Genomic DNA, 23849 nt, shown 5'->3' with positions numbered 1-23849 from the left:
GTTCCAACAGACACACTTTATCGGACAACAATTGGATGTTTGCATAGCGTACGGGATTCGAGTGCACTCAAAGCGCTTTCTCGTGTTAACACTTTGTCGAAATTGTTTTCCCATTAAAATCATACACGACATGCAGTGGGTCGATATTTGTACCATCTTCTGGTTGGATACCGTACCATTTTTCCAGTGAAACGATTGAAAGGAAATATCCGCTTTGCTGATTAAATTACTGTACCGTGGCTTCGTGGTAGCGTCCGGAGTGAAATATGCTTTTCCCGCGAAACGGAATCAGATTCGGCAGCAAAGCGTACGTGAGCGTATCCCGCGCGAAAAACACAGAGCGGAAGAAAAAAGGAATTTCCCCGAACCACCCACAAGCGTCTCGCTAATCTTGTCTGATAAGACACATGGATGTACCCAACGCGGTACAATGGGAAGCTGTGCAAAAGCTCGAGTGTGGAGCGGCTCTTAACCGCAAGGGCTGCAAAAAAGTAAATAATGGATCCACTTGCTGTCGCTTTATCCGCTCCGATGCCAAATGTTACGTTGCAGACAAACAAACAGAATCGAAAAAAAAAACACTCACCAAGTCAAATAATCGAAACATCACGATCCGAGCAGAAAGATTTAGCGTTTTGTTCCCTTTTGCGCCCCAAACAGCGTGGCAGCTTCTTCCTTCGATTCGACGGTGTGTGGTTCTCGTACGCGGCCGTAATCAATATCCACTCGGCACCGTAGCAAAAAAAACAGACGCAAAAGTGACACAAATTGGCCCTTTTTGGAAGAAAAGGCCACGAGCTAACTGGGACGATTACGCCGACCGGCTTTCCCATCACGATCGGATCGATAAGAGAAAATCGATCGCTATGTGATGGAGGAAAGAAACACCAACCAAGAAGCGTGACGGAATTAGTGCATCGTAAAACGGTGCGTAAAGCATTTGCTGAATGATTATTTGCTCTCCGCACCACCATTTTGGATCCTTAATCCCGGGCAAGTCGCTTGTGTTCCATCATTTCGAATCCAGGCCACACGGATTACGTTAAAGCTAGCGCTGTACCGGACCCGTTTCGTATTGGGATTTAATGGACTAGAGTAGTGTGATTTACGATTCCTGATACCGGTCAGCATTCCGGAGCAAAAGGCAGCGAGAGTGCATGCAAAATATTCCGTCTCACACAACGTTGTTGCGCGGGTGTAAGTTAAAGGTTTTGTGAAACATTAAACCAAAGGACGAAAGATTGATTTTGCGTGTTTTACAGCGTCGGGGAGAACTCGCCGTGTTGAATGGAATGCCAACCTTGCCACTATCTGTCAGGCAGCAATTGAATTTGCTGGCACATAAAGTTGAGGATAAAGGAACCCTTTACAATGGTGTAAATAAAAGGTTATTGCAACGGATTGCTTTGATTAAATCGTGTCACACATGCGTACAGGAACGAGTAGAGGATATTAATATCCGGTAGGAAAATTCACAAAGTACTCGACGAGCTCGTTCTACATGCCCAAAATTGTATGTAAATTGGACCAGGTTGTTGTGAACACCATTGTTGTGAAGGGCGTCACCAAACTTCATCGACACGTGCTCAAGAGTTCTCTCGCGAAAACAAAACAAAAAAGCAAAGGTCATTCGCCACCAAAACGTATGTTCCTCATTAACGAAACCTGTCAGATGCATGCGTTCAATTGCAAGCAATAAATAAATTCACAAACTTCACCTCCATTTCTGGCCACATCTTGCGTGTGTGTGTGTGTGTGAGTATGTGTTGGATATTGACGCACGTTTCCGTAACAGAGACCAGGAGTGCATCTCACACGTTCGGAATGCATGGAGGAACGAGCACTTGGATGGGAGTGAATAATGGCACAGGTCGTAAGCAGTAACCAGGCACACCCAAAAAAAAAACAACAGTTTCCGACCCGTCACACGATCCCCTTTCGGGTAGCCCGGCGAAACATGACAGTACGCCGGGCATGACACACACACAAAACAACCAGCAAAGGGACACACCAAAACCGGCACCATGAAATATGGCCGTAAAAGAAAATAAAACGGAAAGCGGGTAGAATGGCTCACACCATCCCATCGCACCATTCGTCAGTGTGATATCTTTGAAGGTTATGTTCTAGGCGGTTTCTTTACGATGGTTGGGGCCCCCATTTTGCTAGCCCATCCGGGTCACGAATTGTGATCTACTAGGTAAATAGAAGGCATCATACAACTACCCATGCATTGTGGCACCACTGGAAGCGCCCGAAATGCTCGTCATGAAACGTTATCTCATGACATATAGCGTTTCATACAGTTCGTGTGGGATTCTTCACTACGTTGCCTGGGTAAATTTCATCTCGGTTGTACAAAAAAAAAATAAGGCTTCCGGTGAAATGGTGGGTACCCCCCGTTCGACTGGTAACAGTTTGAGTCTCATAATTCCTGGGGGGGAAAGAATGACTTGTAAACAATTTTGTAATTAAAACATAAGATCCTGGTAACGTTGCAGGATGTGTTGTAACTACTTACTTACGGTTTACAATTTGAAGCAGTGAGCTGTTCATTCATGTCCACAAGATGTTCAAGCTTGCTGTATCACGTTCTACAGACCGTACCAACATGGCGAAAGATATTGGCTTCATTAAATTTTAACAAATCTTCCGGTCATTTGTCAAAATTTCTCACAGTCATGTGTCATACGATGGAACGTAACAGCGATGGAATGTAAGTCACACCCTGTGTAGCGCCTATCGTCAGTAATTGATTTTTTTTCTTCTCTTCTTCATGTTCTCTCACCCTTCGACCAGGACACAATCCCTCATCCGGACTCATGAAGGAAATGAATCACGTACAACGTAAACCTTTCCCATTTTCAACTGCCGGAAACTGCCGTAAGATCAAATGTTTGATATGGAGGACGATGGGATGTGATAAGGTGAAAACCTTCCGTTGAATTTCGTGTTTGTGATAAAACATTTATGTGTTTTTGTTGTTGCATTCTTTGCAGAAAAGGTACGTTTGCTGCTGCTGAAGGCAATGAGATTTCTTTCTGCACCAATTCGAAGGTATCTACAAAGTTGAAATATTACGTTTGGCCTTTCGCCAAATGGCGCACGGTTGTGGTGGTTTTCATAGATTTTTTATTCCTACCTCACCGTGCACATAGGTACGTACCATCCGGTCATGCACTTTGTACAGCAACGCTTTGGACTGGTCGCGAACCGCGGACATCAGCCCGGACGTGGACTGTTTGCGGTGCACCGTTAAGATACCGTCCAGCTCGCGGAAACTGCCGGACGGGAGCGGTTCGAGCGTGACGGTGACGTCCGCCATATCGATCAGAAACGTGCACAACCGTTCGTAGCATTCGGCAACGTTCACCTTCAGCACGAAGTGATCGTGCGTGGCTGTGTGCAGCAGCTGCTCGACAAAATCGATTACTGCATTTTCACCATTCGCCAGATGCATCGTGATGTAGAAGGTAAGATCATCCACCAGGACCAGTGTGTTCGGTTTGGAAGCTTCCGAAGATAACCGGCCGCCGATAAGTTGCAACAGTGCGGGACCGTTCGAACGACCAGCGCTGGTGTGGAGTTCCGATAGCACATCGACGATGCGTAAATGTCCCGACTGTACCGCCGATGCTGTGTTGAACGTTAGCTTCTGGCAGGCAGCGGTGTAGTGTGCGGCACCATGATTTGCGGCCAGCAGTAGTACGTGATTGTCTGTGCTGCGCTTAAGATGATTCGTCATCAGTAGCGCCAGCAGAAAGCTACCGTCGACACCGGACTGCTCTTGGATTAGTGTGACACGCGGTGCGTTCGGTGGTGTTTCATCCTTGCTGCCGGCAATCGGCCAACCGCAAACTGACAGGACGTCCCAAACCATGTCGTGGATGTTTGATGGTGGGTGGGAAAAAAATGGTGCTCGTCTAGCGGGTCGGTTGAAGCGTCCGTCCTGTAAAGAAGATAAATTAGACTTAATATCCACAGTGTGTTTGGTGTGCTGGTGGTGGCGTTAACCGCATGGTAATGTGGAAATGTTTCCTTTTTGAAACACAGCCCACACCAAAGGGAAACCGCACGGAAACCAAGACCGGAACCCACCGTTCTGTACGGTAGGTTTCGAGTAGGCAGGCCGACTTAGGTGGTGCGAAGTAGTAGAAGCGAAAACCCCGCCCTACCAGACGGGGACCAAAACCAACATTATGCTTTGCAGTCCCGAACAAGCTTATGCACCAAAAAAAAAAAAAATGTTGAATATCAAATATTTGAAGCAAATACAAGCTTTTGCTTATCATGTGCAAGAGTATTTTTGAAACTCAAACGTTTGAAACGATTAAAAATAGATGTTGTTTTACTTATGTTCCAGCCTTTATAATGTTTACACTTATGCCACTCTTTGCCAAGTATCTCCCATTAAAAGACAAGTCTTTTTGTTGATGGTAATATTTCAAGGAATTAAGCATACCCTCAGCCGAATCTTAAAGTACGAGTTGATCGAGTTTTCTTCACGCTAAATCCGTATATCGTCAGCAGGTTCATGTTGCATGCCGTCACACTGTTTTAGGCGAAGATGGCGTGGGCGGTTTATCCCCCGTATTTGGGTGAAACATCGCCGATGTTCTATTTTTACGGCAATGCGGCCACACTCTTCGCCTGTTCCGTCCTTTGCCCTTACCATCGTAAAAAAAAAATAGCAGAATGGTCGGGCCGTTGAACGTATGGGAGGACGCAACACGATGCAGTTGACATTGGAACTCCGAGCGGGTGTTTTGATGTGTCGTTTACTAACGGCAAGTTTGCCATGTTTATCCGATCGATAGAGCAAACAACTTGGGTCTACAAGTAAGTTTGCAGCCACCGGCCGTCAGAAATGACCGTGGATAATGGATTGGACAGATGAAGATGAAGGCACTCGACCGTCAGAGGTTTAGAGGACTCCCGCAGCAGGCCACGACCGCGAAGCGGTTGTAGCGCATGATAAATAAATAAGTAGTAACTTCACGATACCAACAGAGGAATCTTTCTGCTTCCTGAGCTTTCACTTGTTACTCCGTGGTTTTCCCGGACTTCACAATTTTGCTGCAGGAATGATACAAAATTTGTTATTTCTGATTGACAATTGGTCCAACAAGAGCTATGTAATAATTTTACTTAATGAAGCAACACAATTTTGGGGCGAAAGCGCTCAAAACTTCCTTGTCCACCCAATAACGACACTGTGTGTGCAATATATTTTCACATTATTTTGATTCTGTGCTTGCCAACGCACATGTATACGGATTGCAAACCGTTTTACCACCACAAACACATGGAACGTGGCGGGAAGCTCATGTTACAACCGTTTTACAAACGCCCCCGACCATATGTCCCCGTGAATAGGTGTAATAGTAATGGGAGATATGTTTCACGAGACCGAACTCCGATCGGGACACGAACAAAACCCCGGAAAAGATGGGATGTAAAATTCAATTTTGTTTTCCAGCTCCAATTTTTCCTCTCGAACCAATGCCGTTAAATCCGTACGAATGGTAGCAGCAGCAAGCGAGAGCTACTCCTTTCGCCTTGCCGGCGCACAGGATGATGCATTTCATGGTGAATTCTTCCATGCAACACCAGTGCAAAATCGTTCGCCGGCGAACGGAGGAGACAAGTCCAGCTTTCATCGCATTCTACACATTTTATTTAATGCTTGCACAATGCAACATTCCAGCTTACATTGTGCTATCGGTACGAATTCGGGGGAGGGTAATTACGATACTGGGTGTCACTGATGGGACCGAGATCCAGGAACCCGGAGTCCGGGACGTTAGCTTCGTGCGAATCTCAGCTCACGCTCCATATATTTACAGAAGGGCAGTACGTTTAGGGGACACCCATTTTTCGTTTAGTCACGAACCCGTAATTTAGCTGCACGGTATTATGATGCAAATCGATCATACCACGAAGGGGGGAGGGGGAGCTCTGAGTGTTTTATTGAAATGGAACCACCCGACCATAATCCTAAATGAGAAGCGACCGTGGCAGATGAATCGTTTCACATGCCAGACCCAACACATTTCCTGGTGCAGTTTGCGAAATGCGCTGGGTTTTTTGGGGTTGATTAGGAAGAGACAAAATCCTACCACGCCTTCGGTCGTCTGTCGCAAAGCTAACAGATAAGCGATACGCCGTGCGTGTTTATTGATCGTAAGATATTTACGGGCAATATCTGCACGCCGTTGAACAGCTGTTCGTGGTGTGGAAAGTGGAAAGTTGCCTAATTTAATGTTTACTGTTTAGATAACATATTCCTTCCGAAGGTTTTATTTAATAAGCCAACTTGTTCGCTCCTCATTATCGAATAGCAACCAAAAAAAACTCAATGAGTCGAAAAGTTTCCTTCAACCCCTTACGGTGGATCAGTCACTAAAATGCTGGCACACTGTGTACAGGTGGCCGATGGTAAAAGTTGTGGAATTCTTTAGCTGGGAGGGAATTTCTGTATAAGTATTAAGTGGAATACTTTTACCCAAAAGGCAGAAGCAAACACCCTCTTACCGAACAAAATAAAAACACATCCAAAAAACAACCCCCCCCCCCATTCCCATATCCAATTCCCACTCGATTCCGTCTCATGGGTGTAAGTCTTTAACCGCACACGTGGTGATAAACTTTCGCTGCCTGGCGGTAGTTTGCTATTTCTTTTGTTCTTAACGAGTCGATAATATGGTTCCCCTTCCTGGCCACAAGCATGGGGAAAGCTCGCTGCGAGGACTTCAAGCCGGGGAAGAAATCGCACCCGTTCACAACGATAGCATATGATGATGTTTGTTACCAGCTGGTCTGTGCTTAAATGAAACGAAAAAGGAAAGATTAGCCACCCCAAACTCTTTCACCGCAACGGAGAATTTATGTGGGTGAAGAAAGCCCGAAAAAAAAGGAAAAGAAACAAACCGTTAGGCATATGACGAACCACGGTTGAAAGGATGACGATAGTCTCCATCTTTCGAGGATACGCTTGCGACCGAGCTCACGCCCATTCGCCCACAGTTTAGATTGTTTAATTTTTCGCTTCATTGGAATGCACTTCTGTTCTCGGTGAAAGGGGCGGCTACATCGAAGAAAAACGATTTCGTTTGCTGTTTGAGGATATCTGATCGTTTCCCATCGAACGCTTTTGGAGGAGCCGATTTGTTTGTTTGCTTCATTGTTTGGGCAACTTTAAACTTTTCGGTGCTAGATTTTGTGCTTATCTACGCTTTCATTTTATCGTACAAGTTAGCTTAAAGTTGAGTTTACTATTTTGAGACGGAAATCGGTACAATGTTTTACTTAGCTTATCATTTCATTTTAAGAGCAATTGAAGTTAAAACAAAAACTGACATCATTTATCAGGATTTAGTATTAGATTTACTGTAAGAGGAAGCTTTTTTATCTTAAAATGTAATGAGTATTTGCTAGTTGCTCACTGTTCTTGTATGACGCCAAACAATATTTACTATCTGCGCTTTAGTAATCAGTTGGTGCATTTTACGCACGACAGGTTCGGTAGAAAAAGCCATCCGGATCATTCCGGACCTGTACGCAGGCATTCACTATCCAGCTACGGGTAAATGTAGCCGCGATAAAGCCAGTCGAGTGTAGGTTACAAGAAATAAATATTATACAAGAATTTCCTGTAGCGTAAAGCAGCGTGTTGAGAAGAATTTTCCTCTAACAGTCAATAAGTAATGGGGATCATTCACATAACACATAATTTTATGAGCGAAAATTTCTTAGCACAATCAACGCTCTGTCAAGATCGTCCAAGGGTTATCGGACCGTATGGATTGCTTTCCGTTAGCGTAGGTATGCGGCACCGGTGTCACACAACAGGACCAGTACGAAATTCCATCCGAACAATCTTCACCATACAAACCATACCATACAAACTGGCCAACATAGCCGCTGTATGTTGAAATCTCGACTTGACCATACCTTCCATAAGATTGTTTCGCATAAATTAAACCCCAGAATGGAGCAGACCTTCAAAAACAAAAAAAGAACTTTAATTGTTTGAACAACAAAATTATGTTCGTTTGCATGAGGAAAAAAAAAAGATTTCTTATCATATTTTCCCACACCCGGGGAAATTCTCAGCTGGGCCACGTTTGCCCGGGGCTGTTGGTCGATGTAGGAAAAAATACTTGCGTCAATGTCAACTTACCGGGCGTTTCGTCTTCGTGCGGAGACGCGCCAAATATTCCGACCGATTGACGTTATCTTTGGAGCAGGTTGAGTAAAAAAAAGGGGGGGAAAATAATAGGTAGTGTCTAGAGCGTTACGCGGCTGGTGTAGATAGCTACATAATATTTTCTAATGAAGATTAAATGCTTCCCCGTTGACAGTATCATATCTAACAGGCGCTATGGGGTCGTCTGTCGCTGTTGGTTAAGATTGTCTATCGTTTTTTTTTTTTTTTTGTTCAAAAGCCGGTTTAAATGATGATGATATGCTGGTACCACCGCCTATCATGCCGGTACCATAATCTATCATCAATCAACGATATGAATAAGGTTCCCGCCCGGGAAATACTCTCGCCTTAAAGTGGATATGTAACGAGAACTCGATGGTACGTAAGATGGGCAAAAAATGGCCAAAAAGAACAAATCTGTAACACTCTGTATGGAAACAGACTTACCGTATGTGCGAATACAACATCACCCATCACCTATCACCCACCGACCGTTATTTGTCTGGGATGTGCGTCAGCGGAGTGAAGGAGGCAAGCAAAATACGAAAAAAAAACCGGTCCATTCCAACATATTGTCACTGACAGGAATCGTCAAGCGATGATAAATTTAGCTAAACGGCGACCGGGCTGATAAATTCTCACTTCATCACCGTGAGCCGTGCTGAGTGGGTGGTGTGTTTGGTGCAATTACAACCCAATCGGAAGTGGTAGCTTCCTTTGTGCATTCAAAACATTCGTTAAAGGCCTTCTCCCGTCCCATCGGTGAGTACTATTTCCGAAGAAACACGTAAACGTTATCTAAAAAGTGTAATTTGAGTGAGTAACTTAAACTATCGGGTTCTCGAGTGTGTGGGTGTGTGCTTTTACTATGTAACAAAATTGTGCCGGTAACCGGAAATAAAAACAACCCCTTGAAACGTGCGTCCACTTTGCTCAAGGCAGCTCTCCTAGTAACAGTGGAACCGACCGAGCAAATGCTAATGTGAACCACAAACAACTCGCACCGTGGAGACGGCCGGCACAACGTGTAGCTCCATAAAAACGCGTTTATTGAGCGATTAACAGTGTCCACTTACCGAAAGGTCAAATTATCAACCGCTTGATAATTGAATATTTATCTTCGTAACGATCGCAAATATTACGAAAAGGGAGCGCGCGCGCGCTTACACTTCTGTTTTGAATTTTGCTCGTGTTTTTACGTTTGTTTTGATGTGACGGTTTGACGTTCCTGTTGCAAGTGGATCATTTTATACCAGGTTTGATGATGCTGAATTTTCCGTCCGCCATCTTGAATGTGGTCTTGCCGAGCGAATGCATTGAATTGACAGTTACAAATTCATTTCAGTAAACATTATGTAATGTTACACACGTTTCTGTGCAATTTTATGCCATTGAATTCAACACAACGAACGCAACACATTTCTTTGTAAGATTTTATACACTTATCGATACATTTTATGGGGTTCTGCGCGTTTAAAAAGTTCGCTACTAGTAAAAAAAGATGAACATTTTAAAAATCAAACCACTTTTCCACACGAAAATTACATTTATCGTTGAAAAGAACACAATTTTTGGCTTTGAAATTCCACCAGTAGAAAACACCCTAATTGAAGGCGGGAATGAAATTTGTTAGCTGGGTCACTTTGACAATTACGTCACGTTCGTTTCGGTCATTCATAGAGAGACCAACAAAAGAGGCAAGTGTTCGTCACCGTCGCTGCCGCCGCTTGTCGCCATCGTCGTCACCGTTCGTGGTCGTCGTCGTTGTCGTATTTTTGGCCTTAAACCTTCCCTGCCATCCCCAGCACACACAAGCACCTGCCTCCACACGCTACCGGGTAAGCCCAACCTGCATTGGCTGCTGTTGCATCCCATTATCTTCCTCAAACAAATTCGGCGTGGTTTTATCTAAAAATAACGTCACCACCTGTACTCCTGGCAAACCACCGTCGTATCTGTCGTCTTTGACCATGAACCGAGACCGAAAAAGACGACTTTGTTGAGGGGGCGCACCTTTAGCTTAACCTTCGCCTAGGGTGTTTTGTGCACTTTGTTTACATTCTCCTTTCGCAGATAGTATGACACAATCATATCAGCTGATTGTGCAGTTGATACAAGATCAGCAGTTTTCACGATATCTGACACATTAACCGATTTTGCCACTTTCTTCTATTTTTAGCCACAGAATGTCCGACGACAAGAAGAAACGCATTTCGTACTGGTACTTCGGTGGATTGGCTAGCGCTGGTGCGGCCTGCTGTACCCACCCGCTGGACCTGCTGAAGGTCACGTTGCAAACGCAGCAGGAGGGAAAGATTTCACTGCTCCAGCTCACGGGCAAGGTGGTACGTACGCAGGGCGTGCTGGCACTGTATAATGGCCTTTCGGCGTCGCTGCTCCGTCAGCTGACATACTCGACGACACGGTTTGGAATTTACGAAGTTGGCAAGCAAGCGATGGGCAACGACTCCGGGTTCCTGGGCAAGGCTGCACTTGCTGGAGCTGCCGGTGCTGCTGGTGGTTTCGTCGGTACGCCAGCCGACATGGTGAACGTTAGAATGCAGAACGATATAAAATTGCCGGTCGAACAACGACGAAAGTAAGATCCGTACAGCACGGGTTTCAAACATCACTGATCCACTGATATGCTTTTGCTTTACTTTCTCGTTTTTAGCTACAAAAATGCCGTCGATGGTTTGTTCCGGGTGTACCGTGAAGAGGGTTTCGCAAGGCTCTTCTCCGGTGCATCCACTGCCACATCGCGTGCCGTGTTTATGACCATCGGCCAGCTTTCGTTCTACGATTTGGTGAAGGATTTGCTGTTAACATCTGGTCATTTTGGCGATAATCTCACCACCCACTTCCTGTCCTCGCTAACGGCGGGCGCGATTGCTACCACACTCACACAACCGCTGGATGTGCTAAAAACGCGTGCCATGAACGCAAAGCCGGGCGAGTTTAACGGCATCTGGGATATTGTGCGCTTCACCGCACGGCTCGGCCCGCTCGGGTTCTTCAAGGGGTACGTGCCGGCCTTTGTGCGACTGGGACCGCACACCATCCTTACATTCGTCTTCCTGGAACAACTGCGCATGAACTTTGGGTACTTGAAGCCATAGACGCAAGCATCCCCCCAACCTAAGTATCGAACACACACTCCTGCTATCCACTAAACAATTACCGGTTACGGGTTACCGTGAGCTTTTAGAGCAATTTTGACACATTCCACTAACGAACAAGGAGTCACACTCAAACTAGAGATCGTACGCATTACCGCAAAACGGACGGTATCGAACTTGTTATGGGTAGATATATTTTTTTGTTTTTCTTTTAATTTGCAAACATAGGATTTTGCGACCACTCACAGAGCGGTGCGAAACGTAAAAAGGGGATAGCTTTAGTGAGATAAGAAAGCAGCGCAATAAATATTTATCACTGTTAGCCGCCTCGTTCTGATGCGCGTTTGCATATTGTGCGGAACGCATCGTGTGTGTTTACCGAACCATTGTTTACGTCTGTCATGAAGATAAAGATAGTTTTGACATCGGTGATGCGCTGCACGTTGTTCCGTACCGTGTGAGCAGCTTCTTCCGTGAAAAAGTAAGTGTAAAAGCGTATCGTTCCACTTGCCGGTAAGTTGAACCAACGGTGCACAGGTTGATGGAACGGATCCGGCTGTACGAAGACGGGTAAACAACACGCACGTAGTAGAAAGGATGGATAAATTTGGTGCGATAACACAACGATATTGACATGGGATCAGATGTTTTTCTGATCGCTGTCAAAATCAGCACAGTTGGCAAAATGTTTGGGTTTCTGTCCAAAAAATCAAAATTTAATACTGTTTGCAACATTGCAATTGTTGGATAAAAAGGGCAGTAAAATACTTTTGTATGCACTTTGTAATTATTTCTTTTGTTATCACACAAGTTTTCGTTGAATACCATTCAGTTGTTTCTGTAAAACCGTGTAGAAGTTTCACCGATTTTTTAACAGTACCGACTGTTAAGTACAAACGATAACCGCACAGATGGCGCCAGTGAGGATTGCTTCACATTTGAAATATCAGTTAGTGCAGTGCGACAAATTGTTACGTCTATTTACAGATCTTTCGTATACATCTGACCATATGGCATCAAAAAAGTCGGAGAAAGCCTCACGTTGGTACTTTGGAGGGTTGGCAAGTGCTGGAGCAGCATACTGCACACATCCTCTAGACCTGCTGAAGGTGCTCTACCAGACGGACATGCGTAGCAACGTGTCGATGATTCAATTGTCACGTGAAATCATTCGGGACGATGGCATAAGGGCACTGTATAGTGGCGTTTCTGCGGCAGTATTACGCCAACTTACCTACTCAACGACACGTTTTGCGATTTATGAAATCGGCAAGCAATCAAAGTACGGCAAGGACAGCGGCTTTTTCGGTAGAATCGTAATGGCCGCTATCGGTGGTACGGTCGGGGGTTTCGTTGGTTCTCCCGCGGATCTGATCAATGTGCGCATGCAGAACGATGTGAAACTACCGCCGGAAAAGCGCAGAAAGTATGGCAGAAGCGCACGATGCGTAACGCAACATCATCACTAACCATTCTGATTCATTTCAGCTACAAAAATGCAATCGATGGCATCATTCGTGTGTGGCGCGAGGAAGGATTCCGGAGACTGTTCGCTGGTGCTAGTTCGGCCACCGCCCGATCGGTGTTTATGACCATCGGGCAGCTTACGTTCTACGATCAGGCCAAGTACACGTTGTTTGAAACTGGCTACTTTACCGATAACATCGGTACGCATTTCCTTGCCTCGGTTATTGCCGGTGGCATTGCGACTACAATGACGCAACCGATCGATGTCGTCAAAACGGTTATGATGAATGCGAAACCCGGGGAGTTTAGTAGCATTGGTGCAATTTTGCGACATATAAGCAAGTTGGGACCCGTTGGGTTTTTCAAAGGATTTGTTCCCCGGTTCATCCGACTTGGGCCCCACACAGTGCTGACGTTTATATTTTTAGAGCAGCTGCGAATTAATTTCGGTGTGTTAAAGTCACAATGATCAAGTGCTTATGTATCCCATCTCGGAACCGAAGCTTGGTGAAGGAACTGAGACTGCAATGGGAAGTAGAATCTAGTAGAAAATGTGATTAGTAGCAATAGTAATTATACTAATAGTGTGACTGAATTCAAACGTATAGTATAGTGTTTGATTAATAAAAATATTGTTTTTTATTGGCTTTATTACATGTGTTCATTGTTTTTTTACGTGATTCGAAAATGTTGCGTGCATAATTTGTTTTTAATTTAAATATTCAACGTTTGACGATTTAGGAATTTCTGGAGGTATAAGAACTACCAAAGATTCACTGCCCGAAGGGTTGCAGTTCTTGGGATATTTTATATTTCGAAAAGTGTTAAATTGTGGAAGCAAACCATCTGAAGAAACATAAAGCAAACATTTTTTGGTAGGTATTCAAGGAAATTGCGGCATAAAGTGCGACATACATTAAATAAAGCTTCTCTTCCTTCTATTTCGAAATGTTGTTCCGGCGATCTTTGAGGAGAATACTTTTGAGAAGCAAAGCACACTCCAGGAACAGTAAACACCGCACAACATCAATACTCTTCAGCAATTCGTAAACATTTATCCCGGAAAATTCATTAAGTGTTATGAATCTGAACTTAATATTAAACAACGCAAGCCATGCCAGGTTTAATAGGATTATAATACAGGAATTGTCTTATCGTTAGTGAAACATGTGAAACAAGTTGAAATTATTTAAATTTTCAAGTTTAACCAAGTGTATATTTAGCCAATACGTATGACTACACACACACACACAGCTACACAGGTACAGCTCCAAACCTGTTTCCAACACAACCAAACCAAAGGTTACTTCGCTTCGGAAGATGGTGTGCGTACACAGTCGTAAAGCTTTCGGAAGGGTGGGTGCAGTGGGGGGTCGAAACATCGAAAGCTTCGGAAAACCAGTTTTCCACGGGTAGTACGCATACACACACACACACACACACACGGTCGTACGGTTCGCCCATTTGTAAACAGGTGCGTTTCAGCATGTGTTTGTGTTGCCCCGTTTGCTGCAAACGCGTTCGTTCGTACGTTCGTTCGTTCGAACACGTCCCGTTTCGTTCCGGCACGCTTTGGCAACCGTGGAACAAGCGGCCCCGTTCGTTGCACGTGCGCAAAGGATGGAATGCATGGTTTGCTGCTGGTAAGGGAGGGGTGAGTTTCGGTCGTTGTTTCGAAAGGCAACTCCGAACGACCGTTTTCACAAGCGACGGGCGAATGTTGCTTTAGTAGTAGTTGATTCGTAGATTCGAAAGGACGCACCGTTCGTGACGGGCACGCGTCGCAGCACTGTTATCGTCCATTATCGTCGTATGTCGTCGTCGTCGTTGTTCTTCTTGTGAGACAACCAGGAAAGACACCGTTTAGTGAAGGTTTGTTTCCATTGTTCTTTACTGTGTGAGAGTTTTGGGGAGGGTGGAAAAGTGTTGCCGAATAGTTCCCCGCGTGTGTATGAATAAGAATTCTCCCTACAGAAAGCCTTCAGCTCCGGACGGAAGTTTGGTGGAAAGTCGAATGTTTGATGGTGGAGTTGCGGATTCGCATCAGTTCGCCACTTTCATCCCGCAGCAGTCAGAGCAGGAGAGCTTTCGTTTAGAGGAACGGGGGCTCTTGGCTGTCCGTTCCGTTCAGCACTTTGAACGTGTGGCTCCAATCACCACTACCAGCAAGCAGCGCCCGACATACCAAAACAAGCCCCACCGTGTGTGTCTGTATGTGTGCGTGTATAGTATAGTAGGAGAACGTTCGCAGTGCGTTCTGTGCGATGTGAAAACAGCAAAGAAACGAAACGCAAGCTCACAAACCAGCTGGTGTTGCGGTGTGTTGTGACTCGGACGTAAAGTTACGTCGCCGGGGGGAATCGTAAAAAGGGAATCGATTGCGGGGCCACCCTTTTTTAGGGTACCGGCCAAATCTTTCCCACACAAACGCATCGTCCAAGTTGACCAAGTTGTCCATCAACATCGAAACGCCGACACGCGCCGGGGTGGGAAAAAAACCCTCTCGTTTACTTGTAACATGACGTAAGTTAGTGTTGAATTCTGGCCCGAATCGTGTGAAGTTCAGTTCCATTTCGCGATTGTGCTGACGGTCAGGTCACATAGAAAGCAACCTCCATCCGGTGGTGGTGCGTGTGACAGAAGATGGCAAATGGTGCGTGTGTGTAAAAAAAAGGTAATTTATCGTCCCACAGCTTGAATGTAATGTCATGTGCGTTTCGAAAGCTTCGTCACCTTTCGCGAGAAATCTGGCATCGCTCGATTGGCGTGCCATAAACAACAGATCTAGTAGTACATGCTCGGATACTAACGTGCGTGGAGTGTGTAGTATGTGTGTGTGTTCTGTCACATTGAAGTGTCTGTGTAGTGGTGGAGATGTTTTCTCGTTTGCCATCTTCACGTTCGCCTTCAACACCAGCCGTGGAAGCGAGCCGCACCAAGTGAGCGAGAGGGAGAGAAAAACAAGATGGATTTCTTGCAACAGCATAACTGCTTGTTGTGGGCCGTATACGCTTGCAGCATGATGTGTTCCTGCTAGATAGCCAATATGTGTGTTGCGCTGTTCGGTAGCTGTGTTGCGAATATCGAACATCTGGTTTCGCCTTACGTTTGTGGGTTTTCGGAACGTACACACCGTGCTTGGCACGCTACATGGCGATGGAAAAGCGTCAAGCAGTGGTAGTAACCCTCAACCTGCCCGGTTTACCTGCCTTTTGTTTTGGCTGCTGGAAGGATATTCGCAAACCAACGGTTGCGGAACGAATCATGCCGGATTGCGGCATTAAAGCTTCTTACGAAGATTACATGCGGCTTTCACTGTGTGTGCGTGTGTGCGTATGTGTGTGTCTCGGTGGGAAATCGGTTTCGGTGATGTTGTTCCATGTCCGGCTGGTGGCGTTGGTGGGAAAATTCGTGCTGTGTTGTGTATTTTTCATCTCGCTTGGATGCTGGAGAGCTTAGCTCTTATCAACTCAACAGCAATCGGTGTTTGTACAGGGTTACCGGTATTTTTTCACCTCAAGTCTTTTCACCTCCATCGCTGTTGGATGGATAAACTCGCCCATTGAAGTGGAACACGAAGAAAACAATTAATTTCTTTTTTTTCGTGAAAATTTTGTTTTTTTCGAACTAAAGTTCGACCTTTAAAATTTGGACTAAAACCTGAGAAGTTTGAAATCGTTTTTGAGAAAACAAAAGTTGCTTAATTCTTCCCCCAAAACGGCTGGAATTTTGGGAATTTCAACAGTAGGAAGATGTGGACAACAATACAAAAACAAAACTGTAAACAATCAAATTTATTTGACGATCCATCTCGCTAGAGAGATTCATCCCCAAGCGCAGCATGAAATTTTGGGGTGGCAAAAATGCTAAAGTTTTTGTTTTACCCGGTGCTGCAGAACTGGGCTGCCGTGTAGAAGTGCTGGGGTGTTGTTGTCCTACTCACAAATTCCCCCCCAACGAGAGTCCGACAACCAGCGAGCGCTGCATCAACGCTTTCTCATAGATAAGTTGCTAACTAGGCAGGTAAGAAGTTTATGGAAATGTACTTCGTACTTTTCTGGTCTGGCCCCCGTTCCCGGCCTAGCAGCCGGTGGTGGGAATGGCGTAAAGAAGAATAAGCGCACGCCGGGTGTACGCGCGTAAGCCATTATGACGAAGGATGCGGATGATGATGGAACGCGTGGACTTGAGCATTGGGACGTCCACTGTTTCGGTAGGCTCATGCTCATCGTCCTCACTACATGTGCTACCGAAGTGGAAAGACAACAAAAGGCACCAACAACACCGGCAAGCGGCGAAAGCGGAAGGACATGGACCGCTGGGATGGGGGCTGGGGTTTTGTTTTTCGGAGAATGTGTCAGAAACTCGGACAGGAAAATCCCACCGCGTGGGCCACATCCCTCGTCCAATTCGCCCATTTCGACTTTTCCCCACGGGTCCGGGGAAATTGTTGTTGGATACTTTTATTAAATTTATTCACATCAACCATGTCCTCGTTCCCCAGCCCCGCGTAGCATGGAATGCGAAAACCGTATTGCCCGTACGATTAAGCTTGGGGAGGAAATTGTATTTAAGCGGTGCACTGGCGGCCCGAAAGCCGGCGCCGATGGGTGGATGATATCGTATGAAATAAATTGACGTTTATTGCGTTCATGGAACAAAAAAAAACATAAATGAAGTGTAATACACGAACGTTTTGGGGAAGTGTGCCGCAAATTAAGCGGCCACTTTTTTGTTTGGACAGTTTTGTGTCTTTCTTCGGAGTTTGATTGATGTTGGAAGATGATGCTCAACAATTTAGAATCCTTTTAGAACTAAATAGGACAGACACTTAAGACTACAATAAAGGGGAGAAAAATTAAACTCTGTAATTAGCTAAGCTGAGAATAAACTTTCGGAAATCTTTCGAGTTTTCAACATACCCATAGCTTATTATAAACACGACCTGTTTTGCTTTGTTATTTCTCTGCATCATTCGAACTTTGGTAAATGTTTTGCCGACCAAAGATTGGGTCTAACTTCAACTGCACCCAAAAGTTGCTAAAAGTTTTCAAATCCACAACTTGAGAGCACCTTTAAGTATAACAAAATGGAGCTCTCCTTTCTAATTGTCCATTGCAATCATACTGCCTAGAACCCAATTCATTAATTGAGATTCATTCAAACTAAAGTATGAAAGTTGAGTTAAAGCGTTCAAGCATAATGGTTATGAAGTTTGTTAATTAAATATTGTGAAATAACACTCCCTGTTGTTAGTGTCATTAGAAATTTTTGGTGTTTATCAGGGTAAATTGAAAACTGTTCCTCTGTTTCGGTTCTATAACCTATTTTCGTCATGGCCTGAATGGTGCCTAAACATTGCTGGAGCTTGAATTATAAAGAGTCATTAGAGAGTAATTCTTCTATCTTATCGGCACATCAACCTCAAGAGGTCTTTGGTCTGCCATTTATGACTTTCATTGAGACTTTATTTACCCGTAGCCGGATAGTCAATCCTTGCGTAGTATAGGTCCGGATGCTATTTTCCGACCGGTCCTGTTGTGTGAAGACTGGGACCGCTACTAAAACACCAACAGGCTGTCCGTTATTGGGGATTTCAGATTTTGTTACAGGATTTTTAGATGACAGAACAACGGAAGCACCTATCACAACAAGCGCAGCACACCCCAGCAGGCATAATGCAATGCAAGTACATGATATCACAATGGCAGCGCAGTTTACCAAAACACCAGTACGACGGTAGAAGTAAAGTACAATCCGAGGAGTATAAACGGGTCCTAGGATGGATTTTCACAGCCAGACGATGATTGTTTGTAACATTAACAGTATTTTTGATGAATTAAATCATATTTAATTCGATAAATGCAGTAAATATTTTGGTTGGTTGGTTGTCAAAATCTTTCACAAACCGCGTTTATACTGGTCGGATCGTACTTGGCTTATACCGTCGTATCAGTTTTGTAGTTAGCTACGCTGCGATTGTGATATCATGTGCTGCGCTTGTTGTAATAGACGCTTGCGTCATTTGAAAAAACTCTGTAAGATCTTTCAAATAGATGGGGCCATAGTTCACGTGGAATTTGAGCTTAAACCGGCCATGTGTATGAGTCATGATTTATCAGTTCAGTATTTGACTGGTCTCGTAAATCGCAAACTTTCCTCTGTACATTACTTAGATAATGAGATTTTGATTTTTTACTAAATAAAATTGTTAATTATAAAATTCTTATAAAACTCTACTTCTACTGCTATTACATTGGTAATGCAATCGGAATAGTGGTTTTCAAATAACATTCGACCCATAATGTTGTGCTACATGATTACGAGTGGATGTGATCGCTTAATTAAGCAAAGTGTTCCCTGGCCCATGAACCCTTTGTACCGGGATAAATCCGATGGAAAAGCGTTTGGTCAGACGACGTACGTAATACGGTTTGCAGCGGTTCGGGTCGGGGATGCTTCTGCTTTGCAGCGTCAATATAACGCACTCAAACACACATCCCTGATTCTGTCGAAGAACTCCCTTTCAAAAGGGCAAAGCATTCGAACTCACCGAAACCCTGTGGACATTGCCGGGTTTCAATCAGTGCCAAAGCGAAAACGGAGCAAGCGGGAAACCATTTATAGAAATCCTTTCGCCTATCGTTTGAAGCCGTGAATCGCTGAGTGGGATTGTGGGCGGATGGGTAAAGGGCGTAGTGGCCACAGTTTCCGTAGTTCGTAGTATGAACTCGACAAGCGCTTTGATGTTTGCTAACCCCAACCAAACCGTCAGCCACTAGAAAGATGAGGTTCTTTATCGGTGGGTCCTTAAGGGATTATCTTCTTGTCCTCCGTTTTGCGTATGGACCCCGTGCCCTTTTTCCCCTCGCTTTTTCGCGCAACAATTTTCCAATTCGAATTAGTCAATTCGCGACCAAATGGAAATAGTGTTTGGGGAAAATGTTCGGCTCTTCCCCAGAAAAGGCCACATTTTCGGGCGTGCATATCGAACGGTGCCAAACGAGGCATGAATTTCCCCGCACCCCAAATTGGTGTTGGTTTGCAGGTAGTCAAAACAGTTCCTGGAAGGTTACGAGAGGCACTCGCTCAATAGCGTGTTTGTCCCGGTTCACATAGATACTTCCGATTTGGGGGATTGGGGGGGTGTTGGTGGTTGTCTTTACCATATTACCGGCGTATTAGCATGAATGGAATACGCACATAAACCTGCCTGTCTGCGCCGAAGTGCCACATAACTGTCGGTTACGGTAAGGGAGGGGGGGAGGGGGGAGGGGAGGGAGGAAAGCAACCGCACCAACCGCAGCAGCAAACTGTGGCCACCATGCGTACGGTTCATGGTTTTTATGCGTTTTCCACCGTATGTCGTCAATTCGCGCGTGTGTGTAGGGTGAAATGGTTTGTGTGCGTGGGGAGGACTTTCCCTGTTTGGTTATACCGTGTCCTTTCCTACAGCCATCGACGGGTTTTAGGGTGTTGGTACTATTTTCAAGTTCAGGAGTTTATTACTATCAAACGAAATGCTGTGCGAGACACAAATGGAGCTCCTTTTTTTGCACGGGTACAGGAAATACGTGTCCTTGGTCCCGCACACTCCTTGCGTATGTACCATATTTTTCCTTGCCGTTGTCTCCATTTTCTGTGTGCCTTTCCTCGCTATCCTTTCGTTATCTTTTACCACAACATGAGGATCGAAACGGTGAAACGGGTCACCAAACCTGTGAGCGTTACTTTTCCATTTTGACGCGTGAAAAATGAAGGCTTGCGATTCCACCCTCCGGGTGGCACCCTAGAAGCGCTTCCGTCACCCATGGTCGTGCTCGGGCAGCTCGTGAACGCGGAAGGTGTCTTGAGTGCGAACAGGAAGCGTAAAAGGAAAATCGACCAAACCGGTTCCCATATCCGTAACTCAATCCGGGAGTGGGGTGGGTGGGGAGGAAAAACAAAACCGACCGGTTGGGCGGCGTAGGGATGGGGGAACCAAAACCAAAAAAACTTAAAAGAAAAACCTTCTTTGTGCGTCAAGTAGTCTTTCCTCTTACCAATAAAGCGAATTCTTACCGAACCAAAAATGCACAGGAGATGCGCACGTTCGTGTGTTCGTTTTGGTGAAACCGCAGTTTCCCTTGCGTAAGGATTCGGTTTACGCATTTTATAGCCATCGTACCGTGCGGTGCGGCTTCTTGCCATTTCGTGCTAAAGTCAAGTGCAAACGTGTCGAGGCCTACAAAACAAAGAAGCTAAAGAAAAACCTCCCAAACAATCCGCACTTTTCGCACAGTGAAAGATGCCTTCCTTTTTGGTGGTGTGCGCACGCAAAACCAAACGAGCGAAAAGGGCACTGCGTGGAAAGGGCGGTTCAACCGTTGGGCTGTGGACATGAAAATCGCGTGAAAATGATAAAAATAATATAAAAAAAGGAATGGCAACGGCTTCGGGAGATATTAAATTTCCACCTCCCGCAGCATTATCGGACGGTGACATCAGGAAGCAGTGAGGTAGCGTCTAGTCCTCCCTGCTGTGTGGGTTTGTGGATGAGGAAAATGTAAAAAAGAAAAGGAAGACGAAGAAGAAATAAAAACAGCCCCAAACCTGCAGGCAGGATGGCACACGAGATGAACATCGAAAACAAGGGTCAAATGGTGAAGTGATAGAGTGATAAAGGAGCGCTACTTCCCGGCGAGCGACCGTGCCGCCAAGACCGTGAGCTGGCAATCTTACCGGGCCAGTACTTCGCTTTCGCTCACCGTATTGTGTTGGGTCGATCACTAGTTCTGCTCTTTTTTTTGCTGTGGTTCGTATCGATTTTCCGTTCGTTCACATCAAGATAAAATAGATGCTGGATGAATGCTTCGGGGCCGATTGCGTCGAGGGTTTTTGCTCACGTTTCCTGCATGAAATAGTTCGCCCGACAACTTGACAACGACAAATTTGTTTGTGTTTGCGCAAACCTGACAACACCTATTTGTTGTTGCTGCTTGGGATAAGGCATGATTACATTAAATGTGAATTTCATTACAATGGTTCAATAACGATTACCAATAGATAGTAATTAAATGTCTTACCATGCTTCTCGCTTGGTCGCCATACTTACCAAACGTGAAGAGTTTGAGTTTATGTTTAATAATTATTTTTATATGTTAATGTTATCACGTTTTAGTTTGCATAAGTCAAATATTTACTATTGATTGATTGTAAAGGCTTTTGATAAAATGACTTTTATTGTTGAGTCAATAAGCGCCATTTTATTTTCTTTATTTTTGTAATAATTATTCAAAAACTATATAAATTTCGTAACCATCATATAACAACAGCAAAAGCAACATAAACAGTACATACAGTACATTCAATGAGCATTCAAATTTACAAATTTTAAAATGTCAATTGAAAAGCAACTTTAAATCTAATATTTTTAACATTTTAATGAAAAAAGCAACTTCTAGTACATTGTTGCTGGTGAGATTGATAAAATTTTAAAAATAAACGAGGAACAACATTAACTTGACTTTATTAATTCAAGTTTTATTGCGGTTTTTATTGTTAATGCAGTTTTCTATGGCCGTATAGTTCGTTACATATATATACGGCCACTTGAAACGCTAAAGATTTTGCATAATAAATAGAATTTGAGACAAGTTCTAACAAATTGGAACCTTTTTTTTACATCAAAGAAATTCTAATCTTTTTTTCAAAAATACAATTTTCTTCCTTTTTACGTGTTTGTTTGTTACGTGTTGTTGCTTGCGGTTTTCTTTTTAAATTTTGTTGTTTAATGTTGATTAATGTTAGTTAAATGTTTTATTTTTCTTGATGCGATGCGGTCATAAGGAGTTCAATGAACCGTTCCCTATGTTTTTTTTTAATCCACAAATATTGGTTTCATACAGGTTTGTGATAATAATGTGTCGATAACCTTTCAAAATGTTGTTTCATATTTCCAATCAACTACTCACGATATGCACTGAATCAAGAATAAGTTTAGAGATCAATTGGTCTATATGAGGTGTGAATTGCGAATGTTAAAATGTCAAAGTACTTTAGGAACAAACACTCGTAGTTTAATTCTTTTAAACGATGTAATAACTTCACTTTTATTATCTGGTGTTATTATTATACATAAAGTAAAATTATAATTCATGTCCTTGAAATTAATTCCCTATGTTTACGTCCTTATGTCCTCATAATGTTACGATATACACTGTATAAGGGATAAACAAATAATCGAAATGCATGGTAATATTGCTATCGTGTACATATTACACCATTAACAAAAGCTAAAAGGTTTTGTTTAATTTTTTTAAAGTTTTATCCAAACCATTGAAAGAATAAAAGATTTTTTTTTAACATACCCCGTTTCCATAACGTTATGAATTAATGCTTCATGGTTGCAAAGTTCAACCAAACCGTCACAAGAAAAGCATTAGCACTCAGTACATGCACCGTAAACGTAATTAATAAAATTAAACCAGAACCTGTGTGTGCGTGTGTGTGGCACTATGGTTAGTATGGGTATCTCACTACGGTAGACACGTACGACCGCCACTGACACCCCGTGCACTGACCGTAAAGTAATTCAAATTTTCAACCCCAGGGGAACTAACTAACCACTCCACTGGCGGGTGTAACTGGGGGGAATGAACCGCCGGGCGATTGAGCTTCCGAGTGAGAACCGAAAACAAGACCGAATGGCAAAATTCTTGCTTCTCCCCCTATGAAGCATTCTCACCCACGCTAGAAGGCAACGTACTAATAATAATTAATATTTATTTGTTCTTCTTTTCCGTTTCTTCACCGGACCCGCTAGATGTGTGCAGTGTGAGCGGGCGCCACCAAACCACACGGTGCCCTCGGCACCCTGAAGGAATACGGACACTACGCTCCTGCTGGATGGACCTCTGAGCGGCCATACATACACCGCCAAGGGTGGAAAAGAATCACTGAATCTCCGGGCGTTGGTTTGCGTGAATGATCAAACGTGTGTGCGCGCAAGGTTCGATACGCAAGAATGAACCACATCTCTCGCCCAGAGCGCGCAGTCCACAGTGTCCAGTGGT

At 44.3% G+C, this 23849-nt stretch overlaps 3 protein-coding genes across 3 annotated transcripts; 2 read left to right on the top strand and 1 right to left on the bottom strand.

Annotated features, from left to right (window-relative positions):
• Positions 1–3121: 3121 nt before the first annotated feature.
• LOC128708268 (uncharacterized) lies at positions 3122–3880 on the bottom strand. The gene has a single exon (XM_053803229.1). It carries the CDS (start codon positions 3878–3880, stop codon positions 3122–3124), a length of 759 nt encoding a protein of 252 aa, XP_053659204.1.
• Positions 3881–10395: 6515 nt separating this feature from the next.
• Positions 10396–11328, top strand: LOC128719217 (mitochondrial dicarboxylate carrier-like). Its single transcript, XM_053812840.1, has 2 exons — positions 10396–10808; positions 10884–11328. The coding sequence occupies exons 1-2, from the start codon at positions 10396–10398 to the stop codon at positions 11326–11328; spliced, it is 858 nt and encodes a 285-aa protein (XP_053668815.1).
• Positions 11329–12338: 1010 nt separating this feature from the next.
• Positions 12339–13264, top strand: LOC128715846 (mitochondrial dicarboxylate carrier-like). Its single transcript, XM_053810767.1, has 2 exons — positions 12339–12754; positions 12817–13264. The coding sequence occupies exons 1-2, from the start codon at positions 12339–12341 to the stop codon at positions 13262–13264; spliced, it is 864 nt and encodes a 287-aa protein (XP_053666742.1).
• The last annotated feature ends 10585 nt before the right edge of the window (positions 13265–23849 follow it).

The sequence above is a fragment of the Anopheles marshallii genome, chromosome 2, assembly GCF_943734725.1.
Source record: "Anopheles marshallii chromosome 2, idAnoMarsDA_429_01, whole genome shotgun sequence".
Classification (NCBI taxonomy): domain Eukaryota; kingdom Metazoa; phylum Arthropoda; class Insecta; order Diptera; family Culicidae; genus Anopheles; species Anopheles marshallii.
This window is presented reverse-complemented; position numbering and strand designations above follow the sequence as displayed.

Bases quoted from the DNA above. Each gene is read 5' to 3' on its own strand.
- LOC128719217 (XM_053812840.1), top strand. From the start codon at position 10,396: ATGTCCGACGACAAGAAGAAACGCATTTCGTACTGGTACTTCGGTGGA. The intron at 10,809-10,883 runs GTAAGATCCGTA...TCTCGTTTTTAG, and splicing joins CCGGTCGAACAACGACGAAA to CTACAAAAATGCCGTCGATG.
- LOC128715846 (XM_053810767.1), top strand. From the start codon at position 12,339: ATGGCATCAAAAAAGTCGGAGAAAGCCTCACGTTGGTACTTTGGAGGG. The intron at 12,755-12,816 runs GTATGGCAGAAG...GATTCATTTCAG, and splicing joins CCGCCGGAAAAGCGCAGAAA to CTACAAAAATGCAATCGATG.
- LOC128708268 (XM_053803229.1), bottom strand. From the start codon at position 3,880: ATGGTTTGGGACGTCCTGTCAGTTTGCGGTTGGCCGATTGCCGGCAGC.